We start from the raw sequence: 18,958 nt of genomic DNA, 5'->3' as shown, positions 1-18,958 counted from the left end.
AATAGAAATCACACGACTCATCTCACCTGAAGAGTGATCTTAAATATTTACAACCCTTCAATAATTACTCTCTAAAATGGAACAAATGTGAACTTTCTTTCTGTCTGTATTTGAGCTAGACTTTTCTCTCTTTAGAGCAATCTCAACCTCAGTGTGATTAAAGGATTTCAACACTGGTTTCCATTTTGTCTGTCATTATGGTTACATACTGTATCTGAACAATGAAGTACCAAATCATTCCTCCGATGGCCACTTGGAGGCTGACTCCAAAAGTGAGTCGATCCCCATAGAACTTCGTGCCAAATGGTCACTTATTCGTCCCGCTGTAGAGGTGTAACTGATTAATTCAGATCACAGCTGCCTGCTCATTCAACTTACTTCAGCTCCACTCACGCTTCACTGCTTTGCCAGTTTTTACTTAGCTAACTAGAAGATAGGTGGATGCTGCCAACATGGCAGCAGTCAGTGCCTCCCACACACTCAGAGCAGCTCTTCAGAAACCTATAGAAGATGCCATGAATGGTATATGCACAGTGTATGATGGGATGGCGCACTCTCAGACTGTGAGCTGCCTGCCCACTCTCACTTGTAGGATCTATCCTGCTCACCCTTCATTTGTTTCTGAAGCAGCCATGAACCTTTACTCTGAGCTTTGAGCTCTGTTTCTTCTCCTGAATGGGCTCCCAGAGGAAATCTCAAAGGTTATGTCGAGATTATTAATCACTGCAAATCATGCGACACATGTGACATGAGCACAGAGCCATGTGATCATGTGTTTATTGCGCCATGAAACACAGAACCTGTGGCGAACATTGTCTTTGTCTTGTGTTTTAGTGTGGTAATAAAACTGAGATGTGATTTTTGATTGTGGTCAGGGTGTCTGGCAAAAACAAGTTGTTGTCTGTAACAGATGGTTTTGACTCTTCTTCAGGAAACAAACTCTGAAAGCAAACAATGTCTATGATGGCACAGAATGCTCAATGCAAGCGATAGCTCCGCACTTGGAAACACCATGAGGGGATGATTGATGAGTTTGTGGTCTAAGGTAGGAGATATGTTTTTTTGCAGCACTTGTTACATTCACTGTCCGTTTAGCTATGATTATGCACAAAGTTTGAAGTCAAAAACTTTTGTGGTTATTTTTCAAGTCGGACGGGCAGTAGTGGCTCAGTGGTAGAGCAGGGTTGTCCAATAACCAGAAGCTCGGCGGTTCGACCCCAGGTCCTCCCTAGTCATTGTTGTGTGTCCTTGGGCAAGGCACTTTACCCACATAGCCTCCAGTGCACTCACTGGTGTATCAATGAATGAATCCAATGAATGAATCAGCGGTGGTCGGAGAGGCCGTAGGCGCACCTTGGCAGCCACTTCTCCGTCAGTCTCCCCCTGGGGAGCTGGGGCTACATCTGTAGCTTACCACTGCCACTGTGTGAATGTGGTGTGAATAAATAATGCATCTCAATGTAAGCGCTTTGAGTGCCCGCCCAACAGAGCAGAAAAGTGCAATATAAGACCAATGCAAATTTCCCTGAGGGACCTTCCCAAAGGTATTAATAAAGTATATTCTATTCTATTCTATTCTATTCTATTCTATTCTTATTAAGTCTGCACTGTATCTGAATTAGCCTTCAGGGTAATTCTGAGTCTGCCACAAGGGTGCTCCTTCTTACAGGATGCTGAAAACTGCTAAATTCAAACATGGCAGAAAGAGCCTGTTGGATGACCCCGGTGAGACATGTGTCCACTACTCATGAAGGTCCAAGCAACTTTCATAAAGCAGGGAGATGTTTTCTCTACAACTGATGGACTAAGTGACTGTAGGACAGCCTGCTGTCAAAGGTTGATGAAGAACCTGACTGTCACTGCTGTCATTTGTCTGCTGAGTTGCATTTGTGAATTTTCAGGTTAACAGTGTTATCTGAGTCTAAGCTTCTGCAGGTCAGATGCGTTTTGGCACCACATGAAGGACCAACAGCACATTAGCCAGGTGGCTGTAGTGTTCTGGCTGATAACTGTGTACTTTCCAGCAGAGTGGGCCAACACTCACAACACTGAGGACTCAGTGCCGTTCAGCACATCAGCAGCCCTTCATTCGGCTTCCCATGCAGTCACCCAGGTGGTTTGTAATCCCTTCCTCCCCTCTGCCAGCCACTCTTCCCCCTGTACTGGTCTGTTTTTGTCAGCTGGCCAGGCCTTTCCACCTCCCAGCAAGCTAACCTCTGTTTCCCAGTCAGCTGCACCTCAGTCAGACAGATGCACTTAAGCCTCTGCCCACTACTTCACCTGCACTTATCCCTGATAGCAAACTCAGCCAGCAGGTCTTTGCCAAAGACTTTGAAACCTGAACCCTCCATACTTCTTCATAAGGGTGGACCACCCTCTTAACTGGCATAAATCAGTACTCTTACACCACATTTGTAAAGCCTACCAAGGTACTTTGTTTAAAGGCTTCTAAGCACTGGGAGAGATGTAGATAGACAATGACTGATCCAAACAGCCTGTGGCGACCTTTCAGTTAGATCCTTGAAACAGATTATTTGGCAGCATTACAGATTTTCTTTGAAATCCCAAACTTGCACAAACTACAGATGATTTTAGCAGTATGCTAACTATGCTAACATCAGCTACTCCATCTACTTACAGACATGTTTCTTCCGCTGGCTGCTGGAAAAGTGACGAGGTAAACATCCAGAATTCAATCAACCGACCTTTAAAGAAGTGAGTCAATCCCTACAGACCTCTATGTTAAAATGTTCAACTGCCCATCCACTTTACTCCATTTATGCTCCCACTCTTTGCCTAAATTTGAATTAACCAGAAGTTTGGGTGGCCTCGGATGCTGCCAAGCCGACGTCTGGAGCCTCACACACACTAAGACACTTACAGGAGAAATCACAGAAGGTTAATCAATGCTTGTTTACAGCCTATGATCAGATCACACCACTGATTTCTCCTTTGTTTCTGAAAGGTGAATCAGAACTTTATCAGCTCAAACTTCTTTTGTCTTAATTGCATCAGATCAATTATAGTTATTGCTGTGGTGGTTTACTGTGCAAACACTCCTTCAGACAGTGTAACAGCTTTATAAATTAGAGTTTCACTTTATGTAAGCTGTAACCTTGCAGAATCAGTTAATGTGAGTACATTCACAGCGTTACAGAAATAAAAAGAACTCATCTAAACGTTAAACGTTCTAAACGTCTGTAGAATGTTTGAGGAAATTTCCCAGCTTGGGATGAAGAAAGTATTTCTGTTCTATTCTAAACAGCACTGACAGCCTGACTGAGCCTGTGTCTGACGAGCAGCAGGTCTCAGTCATTTCCCACGCAGCTGCTGGCAGCATTGTTTTCTTTTCGGATGCTTCTCTGCCATGACTGAAAGTTTCTCTGAAGAACTCGAGAATTTTTGAATTACTGTGCGATGACAACAAACAGCACAAAACAAAGCCGAGTCATACCAGACGTCTGAAATATTTTTACAAATATAGAGAAAATCCCATGAACAGAGGACAGTTAAATCCTCATAATCCACAGAGCAGGCGCTGTAATCACACCATTCACTGTCCTGCAGCAGCCGTGTCCACAAGGAATTATAAATATTTTTTAGTTTGTCAGAACAGAGAAAAAATAAATAAAACTATTAACAGTGAAGAAATTAAAAAATGAAGTTAGCACAAGGCCACTGTATTTGTAGAAGGACTCACTGACACATCAGTATATGAGGATCATTTGTCATGCTCTCTTGTATGCAGTCCTCATCTTGAAGTGACTCTGTGATGCTCAAACTTTAATTCATACCTTATGAAAAAGCACAAACACTCATCAGCAGACTGCTGCTGCTGCTGCTAATGATGCTGTGGGATTTCTCTCACTGTATTTTCCTGCTGAGTCCTGAACTTTCGGAGACTTTTATGTCAGCTCATCAGAAACACAGAGGAGAACCGAGAAGAGAGAGAGAGGGACGTTCATGTTTCTGGCTCTGTCGGAGGGTTCCTGCTGATAATATCTTTTTCTAAAAGATAGATCCTAATATAGACTCACTATGTTAGTATTGGAGGTTTTTTTAAATAAAAAAAACAAAGTGAAAGGCCCGACCTGCACGTCTTTTGAAACATCCATCCATCCATAAAGTTTTATTGTAAGTCAGTGCTGATTGTCAGTCTGTCCTTACCAGGAGAACATAACGTCAACATTTGAGCCTGTGACATATTCACATGTAAAGTAGTTTTCCTTGTAAAATTAATTTGTGTGTTTTAACATGATCCTAAACTACTTAACTTTTTATGTCAACGCCAGTCAAGCATAAACACAGATCTCAACATTTGGGGAAAATAAAACGACGGTGTGAAGGGGACTCAAACCACAGACTCATGCGTGAAAGTCCACCATGTTGATCCACCACAAACATAGCTGCAGTGTTTGACTCTTTAGCTTGGGCTTCATTTCTCAGGCGGAGTTTACTGTATATCAACTTTTTTTTCTGACATTTTATTTCATTTATTTTACAACATTAAACGTGAGCACTGAGCTACATAAACTCCAGATGTTTCTTTGGTTTCAACACACATGGTTTTTCTGGTGATGGAAGGCTGACTTACAGTGCCTAATGCACTTGACTGCTGTATATTTCTGATCTATTTAAGCAAAGTTAAAGTGAATTTATGTGTGTACACTCTCTGTACTTAAGCAGTGTGTACAGTCACTGCTTAAGTGTCAACACTGTGAAATAATGAAATTTAATGAGCGAGGGATAAAAATTATTACGTCAAACCCTAAAATAATAATAAAACACACGCCTGAAAGCTGTTTTTATGAATGCAGAAAATTGGTCTAAAAAGCAGCTCAGACAAACACTGATCTTATTGTCTGTATGTGTGTGTAAAGGCCTGTTCTCCAGCAGGGGAAAGCGTGATGGTCGCTCCTCTCTCCTGACGCCCATCTGCTGTGGTTTTAAACAGCTGCTCTCCACCGCTTATGTGCTCTCACACACACACTCATCACAGCATCACAGCTCCAGATGGCGAAGCTTCACAACCAAACATGGAGAGTTTGGTTGTGTACACAGAAAGAGGCGCGCCCGCACATTTCAGGGACACGGTCACATGTTCATGGGATTTTTTTTTTCATTAGAATAGACGGTGTCACGCCTCTGTTCACGTTTGATTTTCAGGGTGTTTCATTACTTTAATTGAATGTGAAAAAGGTGAAACGCATTACTGCTGCAAGGTGGAGGGAAGTTTGGAAAACTGGACTTACAGAAGCAAAACAAAAAGCAAAACACACACACACACACACCTGGCAGTGTTTTAAAAGGTGATTAATATTTAATCAGACACACCGTTAGTGAGGGCTGTGCCCCCTTTTGAGCGGTGGGTGGATGATGAATGAGCGCTCACGGCGAAGGATAGCAAGATAAACACCAGATCATTGCCAAGACGACAGCAAAAGGTGGGGAGATCTATCACGCCAAGGTTGCCACGACAACCTGTCGCCGGTTGTCGCCAAGTGACGGCTGCGTGCCACTGGCTTCTGAGAGTCGTGGCCCTCGAGCATCACACGACACAGGATCCAACTAATCACAGTTAGGAAGGTGGAAACTTTGGAATAAGAACAAAATAACACACACACACACACACACACACTCAGCCTTTAAAAAGTCTTTATTGGTTTGTTTTTCCACTTAACAACCAGATGAAGCACATGCCTCACACTGGGAACAGAAACAAAATTACATTTACATAATAATGTCTGAATAATTGTTTCCAACATACCTAATATCTCTCAGTAATTAATAGTAATTTTCATGTAAATTTGGTATGAAATTAGTTCATGGGTTTTAGTCTCTGAGCGACCCTGCTGCACAATGATAAGACATCCCCACCGCAGCGCTCCTCTCTGTATCTGCGTCTCTCTGTCGCTCTCTCCTTCGCCCTTGTTAGAAACGTTTCTGTTTCCTTGGGGAACAAAAAGAACATTAATAACTGAAGTATAAAAAGAAACGCTGTAAACAATCAAAACATTTATTCACGTCCAAATCGGCTGAGCGTTAGTTTCTTCCTGACCTTGGATGCCAGATTTCTGTCTTGAGATATCATCAGGGTACAAACAGAAAGTTTTTTTTGAGCAGGTCTGTGCTGACCTTGACAAAGAGCCAAATCAAACTGCGGCTGCTCCAAAGTTTGCACAAGAAGGACGAGGAAAAGAATATAAAACAGTGCGTAACATGCGGGGTAAATTCTTCCCTTAAATCCCCTCATATTATAATATTGTGGACTCTTCCTCAGTCTAATCCTGCAGATATAGAGGCTGCTTAAATCTGAGGAAATCGCTGACTCGGTCTTCCTCTGACCTCTCTTATCTGATAGAGAGCCCATTTTTTGTCTCATTTTCTGTAACACTGTATTATATTCCCCTTGTGTAAAGTACAATGGTACAGTGTAGATACAATGAAACTGAAGTCTCCACTCTCCTCCAGGTGTTTTCACTGGACTAGCTAAATGAGAATGTGACTGTGTAGTTCACGTGCAGCTGTGTAGAAGCTGACTTCAGGCTGTGTTCCATGGGTGGTTTAGACCAATCAGTGTGGGGGACTACTGAAAAGTATGGGCCTGTTTAAGGTGTCAGAAAAAAAGACTTTTTTTACAATTTTTTTCTTCACAAATTTAGAGTGGATGCAAACCTTTCTGTGTGGAGTTTCTTGGGTTTTCTCCAGGTACTGCGGCTTCCGCCCACTTTCCAAAGACATGAATGTTAGGTTTATTGGAGGCTCTGAACTGGCTGTAGGTGACAGCACAGCTGGAAGAGGCTCCAGCCCCCCCTGTGACCCTAATACAAGACAAAGCGGTTAAGAACAGTAATGCATTGGTGGCATCAAAATCATCTACCACATGCTAACTGCTACTTGCTATTCAAAGATCTTCATCAGTGAGCTTTCCCACTGACAGATGGTTCAATCAATCACCTGCCAACTATTCATTTGAAACTCACAATCCAAGTGACAACTTCAAGGGGAAAGAAGTAAACAAAGCTGCAGTCCTGCAAATGGCCACTTGGGGGTGGTCCCTATAGACCTCCATGATGAGTGTCACACCGCAAATTTCTTGTGACACTTGTTTCGTTCTCTTCATTGAACTGGTCTTTACACAGTCTCTTGGATCTCCTGGTGGGGCCCAGGGGAGGCGCTGCTTTCAGATTTGACAGCTGTAGATGGTTAGAGGGTCCTTCTGTTGTTTCAGAAGGTTTACAGTGCACTGTTACCATGATTACAATGGACCCAGGTTGTCATTTCAGAGACGTTAAACTGCAGTTTGTCTCTCCTGGAGTCCACAGTTGAGGACTATTAGAAAACATTCAGGCACATTACTGACTCATGGTGAGACAGTTGTTTTGTTAGCTGTCTTTTTTCTGCTGCAGTTTTTCAGCGTTCACTCTGACTTTGTTATATTTCCAAATGTTGATGTCCAGGTGTTTCTCTTCTGTTGGCCTCACAGCTGTGGAGCATGACTCTAAGCGGGTTAAACATAAATTAACCCCCAGCTGAAGGCACATGGCTAATTAAGACTGAAGAACGCTGCCTGACCCTCTGTGACAATGTCTACTGGCAACTTTAATTATGGATTTATGAAGCATTTTTGTCTTTGACAGAACTTATTATGAGCAATGAGCCCCCCTGTAATGGTTCAAACCTGGACCTATCAGGGGGAAATTGGTAATCGAGTTCTTCACGACAGACTAATGAGACACTTTAGGATATAACTGGTGATCTAAATGATGTGTGACGTTTATGGACCTCCACTGCTCTGTCCACTGTATCACGCCTTACATGGAAAGAGGAGCAGCACTCCTCCTCCTCCTCCTCCCTTATCATCGTCATCTCATAATCAATGACGTGTGCTGGAATACTCCTGCACACTGACACTCGACCTTTTAAGCCGTGTGACTGCTGTGTCTGCTCTTTTCCTCTCTCCTTCACCTCACCATCTCCTCTTTTTTTTACCTCCATTCTTCTTCCAGTTTCTTTCTAATTGGAGACACAAGCAGAGCGGGACCCCCTCCTGATGCTGTGCGCCATCTGCTAGTCCCAGCTCTGAGAACAAGGTGACAGAAGCGGCGCCTTTTCATGCAGGTGATTCGTGGTCATTGTAATGTGTCAGGAAGAAGGTCTTTTTTTTCTGCTGCTCTTATTTTCAGAGCACATCCAGCAAAGACTGGATGATATTTTAAGTTTCTCCTGATATTATTTGTAGTTGATTTTAAATATTGATTGATTATGCAGCAGAAAAAAACAAAGAACTGATTTAAAACCTTCTCGAGATTTCCGCCACATAAAATAGGTCTATATCTATAATCCAATTTAATCCCTCCAACACCCTCTAAGGTCTAATAACTGTGGCCATGCATCTCATGTGTTGAAAAAAAATCACACTATGGTAACATGTATTTTCTGGTCACCTTTAAAAGTATAAAAAAAACCTTACACCACATGTTTACTGATTAAACTATAAATGATTAAACTATAGAGCATAATCATGATTGGTGAGTATTTGGTTTATTTTTTATTTAAACTTAGTTAATCAGTCACCGTCACTAGAATTATTGCTAAAAAAAAAGATATCCCCATTAATAAACAAAATTGTGACATGGTTTATTTTAGGGATGTCCCGATCCGATCACGTGATCCGAAATCGGGATTTCGATTACGGGATTTCAGTCTCGATCGGAATCGGACATTACCTCCCGATCAGGACTCGGATATATATTTATCAGGGCTCTCAAAGTTAACGCCTTCTGTGCAGGGTGGCTCTGTGTCCTGTAGTGTAGGGGTATGACTAGGCCTGTCGCGATAAACAATAAGTCAATTAATTGCACGATAAATTAAGTTTTTCTGCCGCGATAAATTACATTTGCATGCTGGTTTGTTTTCCTCTCTCTCTCTCTCTCCCTCTCGCTGCCAAAGAGACTGGATGACAAAAGGCGTCACTCCGGTGCGTCGTAGCGCATAAAGGCCGTCGGACTTTATATGGCCCGCGGCTTCTGTCTTAAAATGTGTCAAATCAACAGGTAGTTTGTATTTTTTTAACTCATTGTGTGACGTTTACGGGATGTTCTGAGCAGACCACGGTCAGCTCGCTGTCTGCGTCGCCACGGTGCGTCACAGCGCGTCACAGCGCTGCAGGGCTTGGACGTTACAGCAACACAGAGAGCTGTGAAGCTGCACAACACCAGTTCAACACTTTGCCACAATTCACCACGACACTAAACATGCTCATGTATAGAACCTGCTCTCAGAGAGAGTCCGCGTTGTACGAGTGAAGTTCTCTGCCTTCTCACTGGCGGCACTCGCTGCAGCGCCACCCATTAGTTCTCTTGCCCAGTCCTCTGGTGCCATCTCTGCTGTCAGTTTCTATGTGTTTCTGTCTACATGGTGGCATTTGTAAAATTCACTGCAGCTGTCTGCAGCGGCCTGATGCGCATACACACATGCAAACGCGTGCGCACACAAGCACATGTGCGTACAGGTGAGCCCGCTCCCAGAGAGTGCGTGTTGTTTGGCTCTGTTGCTCATGACGTGCTGGTTGGTTTGACTTAACTCCATTGATTATGCTCAGATAAGCCATGGTAATAGGTCTATCATTACTCATAATAATAATATCAACATTAATATTATTATCATTAATAATAACAATAATAATAATAATAATGTTGATGATAAGGGCCTTTAAGTGTTAAATGTTCTTTAGAAATTAAAGTTTATTGATCTTTGAAATTGTGTACTTGCATTGTATGTCGTTATCATTATATTAGTTGAACATGGTCTCAAAACGACAATATTATCGACTATATTGCGAGGTCTCGAGCTGCTGCGTGTCTGAAATCCTATTTACCGCCTTTATAGAGATTCTTGAAAGTATCGGATCGGGACTCGGTATCGGCAGATACTCAAAATCAAATGACTCAGACTCAGACTCAAAGGCAAAAAAACCTGATCGGGACATCCCTAGTTTATTTAACATATTGTGTTGTGTCTCTCACTAGTGTATGGGTTTCTTTTAATGCCAGTCATTTGTGATGCTGAACGGTGGCTTTTAGGGGTCCAAAAACCCCAGGAAATCATCAATAAGAAAAGGATCAATATGTAAATATGATTTAAACTGTGAAAATGATTCACTTAATATAACATCTGTTGCTTCTTCTTATAATAGTGGTTATGAGAAAAAAACACAACACACACATGATATAATCACAACTACACAAAGCTGACAAATATAGTCAGGGCAGCATTATTCATTATGTGTATTAACAAGTGCAGCAGAAATAATCTGTCTAATCCCAATGTGCTGCTTTGACAGCGTTAAATGTGTGTCTGTAACTCCCACTCTTTAACAGCTGCTGACAGGACAGAGGTGTCGGGGATGTTTGGTAATTGGTCTGGACACTGTGATCTATTGTTAGTCTTCAACAAATAATCAGCTCTGACTCCTGCTGACAACATCAGCAGTGACTGACGTTCTCCTCCTCCTTCGCCTCCTACATCAGCAGCCACAAGAGGGAGTCCCAGCCTCTGTGTGTGTGTGTGTGTGTGTGTGTGTGTGTGTGTGTGTGTGTGTGTGTGTGTGTGTGTGTGTGTGTGTGTGTGTGTGTGCGTGCGTGTGTGTGTCGGCAGTGCAGGGGGTATATACTTTGTGAGCAGCTGCAGGCAGACTGATTCAGATATATTTAGGGATAAGGATCTCTTTCTGTCACACACACAAACAGATGAGACACATGCCAACACTCACTCCTTCATTCAGTCTGAAGGAGTTTGTCTCACGCTCTCTTCGCTATGATTTCTTGTTTTGTGTTGTCTTGTATGCAGCAGGAGTCTGATGAAGAGGTAAAGGATGGAAACATCACACTTTCCTTTCCTCCTCTCTTCCCCACAGAGACAGCCGACAACATGTGTGTGTTTGTATTCTGTTTTGTGTTTCCCAGCATGGCAGCGAGCCCCGCTCAGCCTGCCTATAGGCTCATTAATCATCTTGTTTTAAAGTGTTTGCTGCTTCCCAGTGTTATGTATTTACACCGGTTAAACAAAGTTTACTGTGAGTTGAAAAGCTGCTCTTTTCCTTTTTTTGGTGTGTGTTTTGCTTTTACATATATTACATATATTGATATTTGTTTCATTTCTTTAGACTTTTCTTCATGCTATGCTTTCAGAATTCTCACTTAAACATTGAAAGTATTTTATTTTAACATGAAAAAAACTTGATATATTTATTGATATATTTATATTATAGCTTTGCTTAGATTTTCTTCTGATATTTCTTTATATAGATCATTTTATCATGCTATATTTTTACATATTTTTGCATCTATTTCATGCTATGTTATCATATATTATCATGTTTCTATCCAGAAATACGGCCATATTTTAACATAACGCCTTTCTCATGTTACAGAATGATATTTATGAATAAAAATGTAACACGGATCTTTCTCTGTATGCCACCTGAAGATTTAACTGCAGATCAATAATATTCAAGTGGCTTTAATTTTACATTGTTGGCCTCAGAGTGTTAAAGTTGAAGTCTGTTTTCTTATGTTTTCAACTTAAAGTGAATTTGTGCTACATGTTGAGTTGATTTCATAAACACACAACATCCTTCGGAGGCAAAATGAGATAACAGAAAGGACAGAACCCAGACACTAAGCAGCCCTGTGAACAGAAACAACGCCGAGCAGATTTACAGTAACTCTTCGGATGAGGAGTTCTCCTGCAGGCAGGAGATTAAAACACTGCTCGGCAGCAGCAGTTTGTTGTCGTTTGTTGTTTGATGTTCTCTTTGGCACACTGCACTCAGAGTGAAGGCACATGATGTGACAATATGCTAAAACATGTCTGCTGTTGTCTCTTTAGAAAAGAGAAATTAGAGGGAAGAGCTCTGGTCGTTCAGAAGGTCATTTGCTGTCAGATTGATCTTTTTCATGTCTTTATCTCAGTCAGTGTAAAAGGTTTGGCTGGCATTTCTGCAATATCGTCCAACTCAGCTGATGGAAACAACATCTGCTTCCTTCTGCCTGTCTTCTGCTTTGTTTAGAGGTGAATTTGCCATCTCCAAAGTTAGACATGTTTCTCCTAAAGCTTTATTTACAGGACATACTTAGCCTACTGTGCTAATGATCTGGCAGGTTTATATAATGGTGTGTTAGTTGTACTGGGGCCATTTTTGAATAAAACAAACTGAAATAAAATAATAATTCACAAATGTAACAAAATTACAAGAAACAAGTAAGTAAGTAAAGTAAGTAAAGTAAGTAAAAAAATGTAAAAACTTAGAAGAAAAATGCACAAATCAAGTCTAGGATTTGCAACATGAAGCCCCTGTGGATTTTTGCATGACATTAAAAAGGTGGTTCCTGCTCGAAACCCTCCAATGAGGCGGAATTACAACAACTCTGCAAAGATGAGTGGGCCAAAGTTCCTCCACAGCGCTGTAAAACACTCACTGCCAGTTATCACAAACGCTTGATTGCAGTTGTTGCTGCTAAGGGTGGCCCAACCAGCTATTAGGTTTAGAGGGCAATCACATTTTTTCCCCCTTAATAATAAACACCTTCATTTAAAAACTGCATATTTGTGTGAACTTGTGTTATTTTTGTCTAATATTTAAATTTGTTCCATGATCTGAAACAAGTGTTTTCCACACACTGTAAATGCTCTCATTTATCGTTTCAGAACGTACCACACCTCCTCAAGTGCACTTTTTGTTTACTTACACATCAGCAGAAATGACTGTTCCTGTTTTATCTGCTCTGCCTGGAGCCTCTTTTATAGTTTTTTTGTTTGTTTTTTTTTAATATGAACATCAATATGTGAAGAACAGACAAGTCCATCTCAGGTTTGGTCTCTGAAAGATAATCAATAGTCAAATCAATTTGCATTTATCTCACTTAAATGACTGTATATTCACTATAATTAAAGTAAACATGCTGTATGTTAGCAGTTGTATTTAACCGCCCTGCAGTAGAGGAGACACAACAACAACGATTTGTATTGATAGCACAGCAGACTTGTTTGGTTTTTTAACTTGGACTATTGAATAGCAGGTTGAAGGCTGTTGGATCAATAAAGTCAAGGCTCTGCTCTCTCTCTTTTTTGTTTTGAGCTGACTGCGAGAATCAACATGTCAAAGGATGAAGGTGGAACAAGACAAAGAGGCTGAGATGCACAGAAACCACTTGTCAGTGTTGTCTCTGCCAACATGAAAATCCTTCCATTTCTGACGTCTCAGTGTGAGAAGTGATTTAAAGCTCCAGTATTTTTTCATTCATTTCACTCAGACACGTGCATTACGGTCAGGATGGTCAGGATGGTCAGGATGGTCAGGATGTGTAAGAACCTCATACATGAAGCTGAAAGAAATGGATTTCTTGTCAGTTTTTTACATGACAAATGACAAAAAAATGTTTCAGACAGGAGTTTGAGGTTCCTGCCCCCTGACACCACACCTTTATTGTACTCAAGTGCTTCATGACCATTTTGAATATTATTTTACATACACATGGGTAGTTTCCAAAGCCTTGATATGTACACCTGGTATTACGTTTTCCTGGTGATGATGGTCTACGATACTAACAGCACCACTGTCTGCCTACAGGTCTGCAGGCAGTCCCACATTATGTCGGGCTAGTTGCACCAAAATGTCAAATAAAATGCAAAAACAGCTTTCTAGATTTCTTTTTATTAGAACATTCAAGATGAAAAAAACCCTTACATAATCAATCAGTGACAACAAGCAACAAATACACTTTATTTTTTTAAAAAAGTGAGCGTATAGATACAGAAGCAAAGCCGAGGATGCAGAAGTCATTATGCGGGTGGATGAGGTTTGAAAGTAGAAAGCCAAAGCAACTAAAGAAAGCCGAGCATGTTCCAGCAACATTTCTGAGCGTGCTCCTACAGCAGGATCCATGTTGGGATGTACATGTATGTGCATCACTCATTGGGTCCATAGACTTCCTCTGTGTCCCATATCTGGTCCCGTTAGAACTGGGATCTCACTGCGTAAGGCCTCAAGGGCTAAGCTACAGGAACGCACAGGACTGTGTATTCATGTCCATCTGCATGCATGTGTGTGTTAGCATGTTTACTTCTTGCGGTAGTCGTCTGCATAAGCTCTGTGGTCATCCTGTTCAGGGAACTGGTCTCCATAGCGCCGGAGTATGTCCTGAAGACTAGGCATTCCCTGTGAGAGTGGCTGGTAAGGCATGTGAGGCTCCTCCTGGCCACTCTGGTAGGGTTCTGCCTCGTACGGATCCTGTTCCTGCTGCTCTGTGTGCTCGCTTTCTGCTGCCCCCTGCCTGTCGTCCTCCTCAGTGTGCTGCTCAGGCTGGGCCAAGGTAGGGGTCTGGTCTGGCTCATAGCGACGTAGGCGGCAGTCAGGGTCATACTCGGGGTCGCAGTGTGGGTTGGAAGGCTCCAGGACTCCTTTGCGGGTGCCATCAGCGTTCAGGTGGGGTTCATAGGCCTCGGCAGGGTAAGGGATGCGACGGTGGACTCCAGAGCGAGGCTCAGCAGGCTTCATAGGGAAGCATTCCCGGTCATAGCCAATGAAGCAGTCGTAGCCTTCCTTGGTTTTGCCTGGTGGCCCCAGAGGGTGGCGCTGCTCCTGGACGGGCTCCTCAAAATTGCTATTGGTGTTGGCAAAAGGGTTATGTTGCCTAGGGTTGGGAGGGCCATGGCGATGCATGGCAGCTGCCGCCTCACGCATAGCAGAGAAAGGATCATTGGGGTTAGCCTCGGGTGCAGCCTCCATGCGTGGGGCGTACGGGTCATTAGCATGAGCCTGGGACATGTACTGACGCAGAAGGGCATACGGGTCAGCTGTTGGAGGAGAAGCTGGGGCGCTAGCCCAGCGATACATAGCGTAAGGATCATTAACTCTGTTAGCGTTAGCATAAGCATCTCTAAACATGGCATAAGGGTCATTGTTCTGCTCAGCAGGAGGTGCAGCACGGATAGCAGCAGCCTCGTCACTCTCATCGTTTTTGTACCCCTCTGGGGGAGTGGCAAACCTGGTGGCAGTAAGAGGGTTGCAGTTTTCTTCAAAGAGAGGATTGCAGGATCCAGGGCCAGCAGGGGCAGGGGGGTTAGGAGCACGGGGTGCCTGGAAGGACACGTCACAGACATGATAGACTCAAACAACAAATGTGAGAGCAGTTTAAATTTTGTTGAATTAAATCTTACCACGAGGGAGGCAGCGTAGGCACAGACGGGGTCACGTGGATCACAGTTGGGGTACTGCAAGTAGAGACCAGAAGGAGCTTTCTGCACCAGCATGGGCTTGCAGGTGGGGTCCTTCTTTGGGTCACAGCCAAGGTGAGCATATGAAGGGAGGGGCCCAGCGGAGGGTTTGTAGCCATGGGCCGCTCTGAGATGGTACTGCAGGCACTCCACATCATCAGAGGAGCAGATACGCAGCAGCTCGGCCGTCTGCTCCTGAAACAGGAGCGAGATGAGCATTGCATTATTAGTGAGAGAGAAACCACTGCATCTTACAGTTTGAAGACATGTGTTTAGCATACCTTAGAGAGGAACGGCACTGCAGATGGGGCGTAGTAGTAATACCCTGACTGTGGGTCCTTTGCTGGAGCAGCAGAGCGCGTGTACAGGGGGGCGGGGGCCTTCACTGGGGCCGGGGCAGGGGCGGCAACTGGAAGCACCAGGGGCAGGTAGGGGCTCTTGCCCTGGACCAAAGCAAGATAGAGGCAGTGGGGGTCCTTGGTGGGGTCGCAGGTTTTAATTGGCGCAGGCTTGGGAGGCTCCGGCTTAGGTCTGGTGGTGTAGGTAGACACACAGTTGGGATCGTCGGAGTCAGCACAGGACTTGTAGATATCACCAAGGTGGCGCAAGTAGGCCTTGTAGGAGCGGCGTCCCTCAGCCCGGTTCTTGTTCTGGAGATAAGCCAGGTACATGCGGTCCATCTCCTGAACCTGAGACGCCAGAGAGAACAGGTTCAACATTGAACACCTGCTGTTACACATCTGTGTTTCTAAAGAGCATTTAAACAGCATTTAACTCAGCCTAATACATTTATTCAGCAGAATTCTAAATCTACATCCAGTACTCCCTGTCTGTTTGCTCTGTGGTCACCATGGTGATTATAGTCAGCTGCTTTATGTTTCCAAAAATGACACAGAGCAGCAAGATGGCACCAAAAAAATGTACTATTTGGTGTTTGAAATTTTGTTCACTGCTAATATAAAAACATTAATTTGAAAAAATATGCGCAGACAAGGTTATGAATGTCCAGAATAGTTTTGGTGTGTGTCACTCACTGCCTCCTGGTTGCCGTTGTCGGTGAAGTACTTGTACCAGGACCAGAAGTCAGAGTGCTGTTTGTACCAGCTGATGTTCCTGCGGTTGCGGATCAGCCTCCTGTGCATGGCTGCTGCCGCCGCCCTCTCCTGGATGCTTTCCCCCGCTGTGGGCAAAGGAGAGAGAGAACAGGATGGCACTGCTAATCCAATAGCTTCCAACACACACACACATCTGGACACACATCGAATTCAAGGACTTTCCAAGTGACTTTTTAAAAAGCTTCTGACAAGGACTCCAAGCTGCTTTTTCACATCAATCAGAGGGTTACGTGTTTAAAAAAAGGCGAGGCGCTGTGATAAATGTTGGTATTAACTGTTTAATCAAAAAGTACGTTCATGGACTCATCTTTCAGCAGCTCGTCTGGTCCTTCACCTCTAACACACTGGCAAACAAACACCTATTGTATGTGTATTTAAGGTCACATATTTACCTTTATCTCCTTTGGACTTCTGCATGACTGGTCCAGCAGACATGAATGCTGCCAAAACAAACAAGATTTGCTTATTCAGATGTTTTTTGTGTGTATTTTTGTGTGTTTGTGTGATGTGACAACATGACATTAAACCTCAAACATTCGCAGGCTGATATTATTCATTAAACGGAGCAGGGCTAATTGGCTCTGCCTGAAGGTGCCGGCGACCACAGCTCTTTGTAGATTTTACAGGAAAGCCTGTAACACCAAACCACATGCTGTGGTTTCAAAGAGGTGTGTGTGTGTGTGTGAACATGTATGTTTGCCCCCTATGCAGCGGATGGTAGAGCAAATTCAGCTCTCCTCCAGGTTTTTCTTTCATCTCTGCAGGGACAAAAAAACCTTCATAGAAGAGGAAGAGGAGGAGGACGAGGAGGAGGAGAAAATAAAGGGGGGGGGGTGACTGCAGAGAGGATTATTTAGAGTGATGTGTCAAAAGAGTGAAAACATCAATCTACTGATTAAAAAGGAAGTTTTGATAAGCTATCAGATGTTCAGTGGAGCATGTGAGGATTTAAAGGACAGGGAGTGAAGGTGGGGTGAAGTGATGAGGATGAAGAAGAGAGGGAGTAGGAGGAGGAGGAGGGGGGGGTGCAGTAAATGATGCTGCCTCAGTGTATCCGCTGTATTGTTTTTTATGAGCCTGTAAAAAACGGTAGGCACATCTGGAAACAGCAGTGCTTTAAGAGGGCAAAGGAGGAGGAGGAGGTGATGCTGACAGGTACTAATTTTTTTACTGGACCAGGCCTGATGAAAGAACTCCTCCTCCTCCTCCTCCTCCTCCTCCTCCTCCTCCTCCTCCTTTTAACTTTTTAAATGGAAATATGAGGCGTTAGTGAAAACAGGTGTCTGCAGATCAGAAACATTACCCATGATTTATGAGCAGCACGGGCAGATTATATTATAATGGATGACAGTCAGACCAACACACACTAACATCCTTCAGATGGATGGTTGTGAAGTGATGACCAAAGGAGAGGCTTTAACAGGGAGATCATTCACTAATCAACAAAAATGTTGTGCGTCTGATTTCATCCTCACACTCTTTTTTTTTATTCAGCTGCATGAAGCTCGTCATTCATATTATTTAAATAGCAGCTTTGCTGTTTTGAAGATAAAAAGCAAATCACGGCGGATGTTTTTTTCATTAATGCGTCTCTATTATAATCAGGACTGATTGTCACACTGTTATTTGCACTATTCATTCAGTATTTTTTTTAACTCCAATGTGCTTTTGCATTTTTGGAAGCATTTATCCTGCTTTGTGTGATCATCAGTTGATTGTGAATGGACCCAGGTTTATTCAAATGTTAGGTAAGAGTGATGCTGTGATAAGTGAGCATTCAGCAGCTTTTAATCCTTTTTTCTTACTTTAATAATAAGTGCTGTCGCACTAAAGCGTAGTTATCCTTCAGAGAGCCGTGGAGTCTTTTCAGTGTGTGAGAGCTCAGGAAGTGCTGTTGTTCCTGTGGTGTGATGAATCAGTCAGGAGGTTTTAATGGATGATAATAACTTAGAGGCGACGACAGCGAATGCACCGCGGAGTCTAAGAGCACTGATCTACCATCAGTCATTTTCTAGGCTGAATATATTTATAACACAAAACATTTAAACGCATCATCGAAACTTCTCGGTTCCCTCTTCATCCCGCCTGAGTTGTTCCAGGATTTCTGGGTTTATCATTACGTCATTTAATCCTCAATAAGTGAGCTGAAATAATTTTATATTAATATTGATATCACTGATATATGATACATTTAGTGTCCTAAGTTGGGCACTGAGAGACAGAACAGACAGAACCAAACAGAGGAGAATATCTGTGACCGAACACTACTCACCTGGCAGCAGCATCACGGCCAGCAAAGCGGTGATCATCACACCAGAGAAACTGGTTCTCCTCCGTTCAGCCATGACTGGAGGGATGGATGGAGCTCCTCTTCTGCTGCACACACCAAAGACACACACGTTAAAAGGCTGTCGGCTCTTTAGAAACTTCTCTCTGTCACTGTCTCTGAACGTCTAACTGGTTGTCAGTTTGTTGTCTCAGCCTGTCCTGTGCTGTCGTTGACCTGCAGAAGTGACCCCTGCAGCGTGGAGGTGACCTCCTCTAAACCAGGAGGTCGCCACGCG

At 43.2% G+C, this 18,958-nt stretch overlaps 1 protein-coding gene across 1 annotated transcript; it reads right to left on the bottom strand.

The window, feature by feature from the left end:
• Window positions 1-14,122: 14,122 nt before the first annotated feature.
• On the bottom strand, window positions 14,123-18,840 carry and1 (actinodin1). The gene is made up of 7 exons (XM_028433325.1): window positions 18,667-18,840; window positions 16,787-16,834; window positions 16,314-16,459; window positions 15,561-15,968; window positions 15,226-15,474; window positions 14,933-15,142; window positions 14,123-14,737 (listed from the first exon to the last, which is right to left on the bottom strand). The coding sequence occupies exons 1-7, from the start codon at window positions 18,737-18,739 to the stop codon at window positions 14,123-14,125; spliced, it is 1,749 nt and encodes a 582-aa protein (XP_028289126.1). The 5' UTR covers window positions 18,740-18,840.
• Window positions 18,841-18,958: the final 118 nt, after the last annotated feature.

This window comes from Parambassis ranga, chromosome 20 (assembly GCF_900634625.1).
Source record: "Parambassis ranga chromosome 20, fParRan2.1, whole genome shotgun sequence".
Lineage (NCBI taxonomy): Eukaryota > Metazoa > Chordata > Actinopteri > Ambassidae > Parambassis > Parambassis ranga.
Note: the sequence above shows the minus strand (reverse complement) of the source record. Positions and strands in the feature narration are given on the sequence as shown.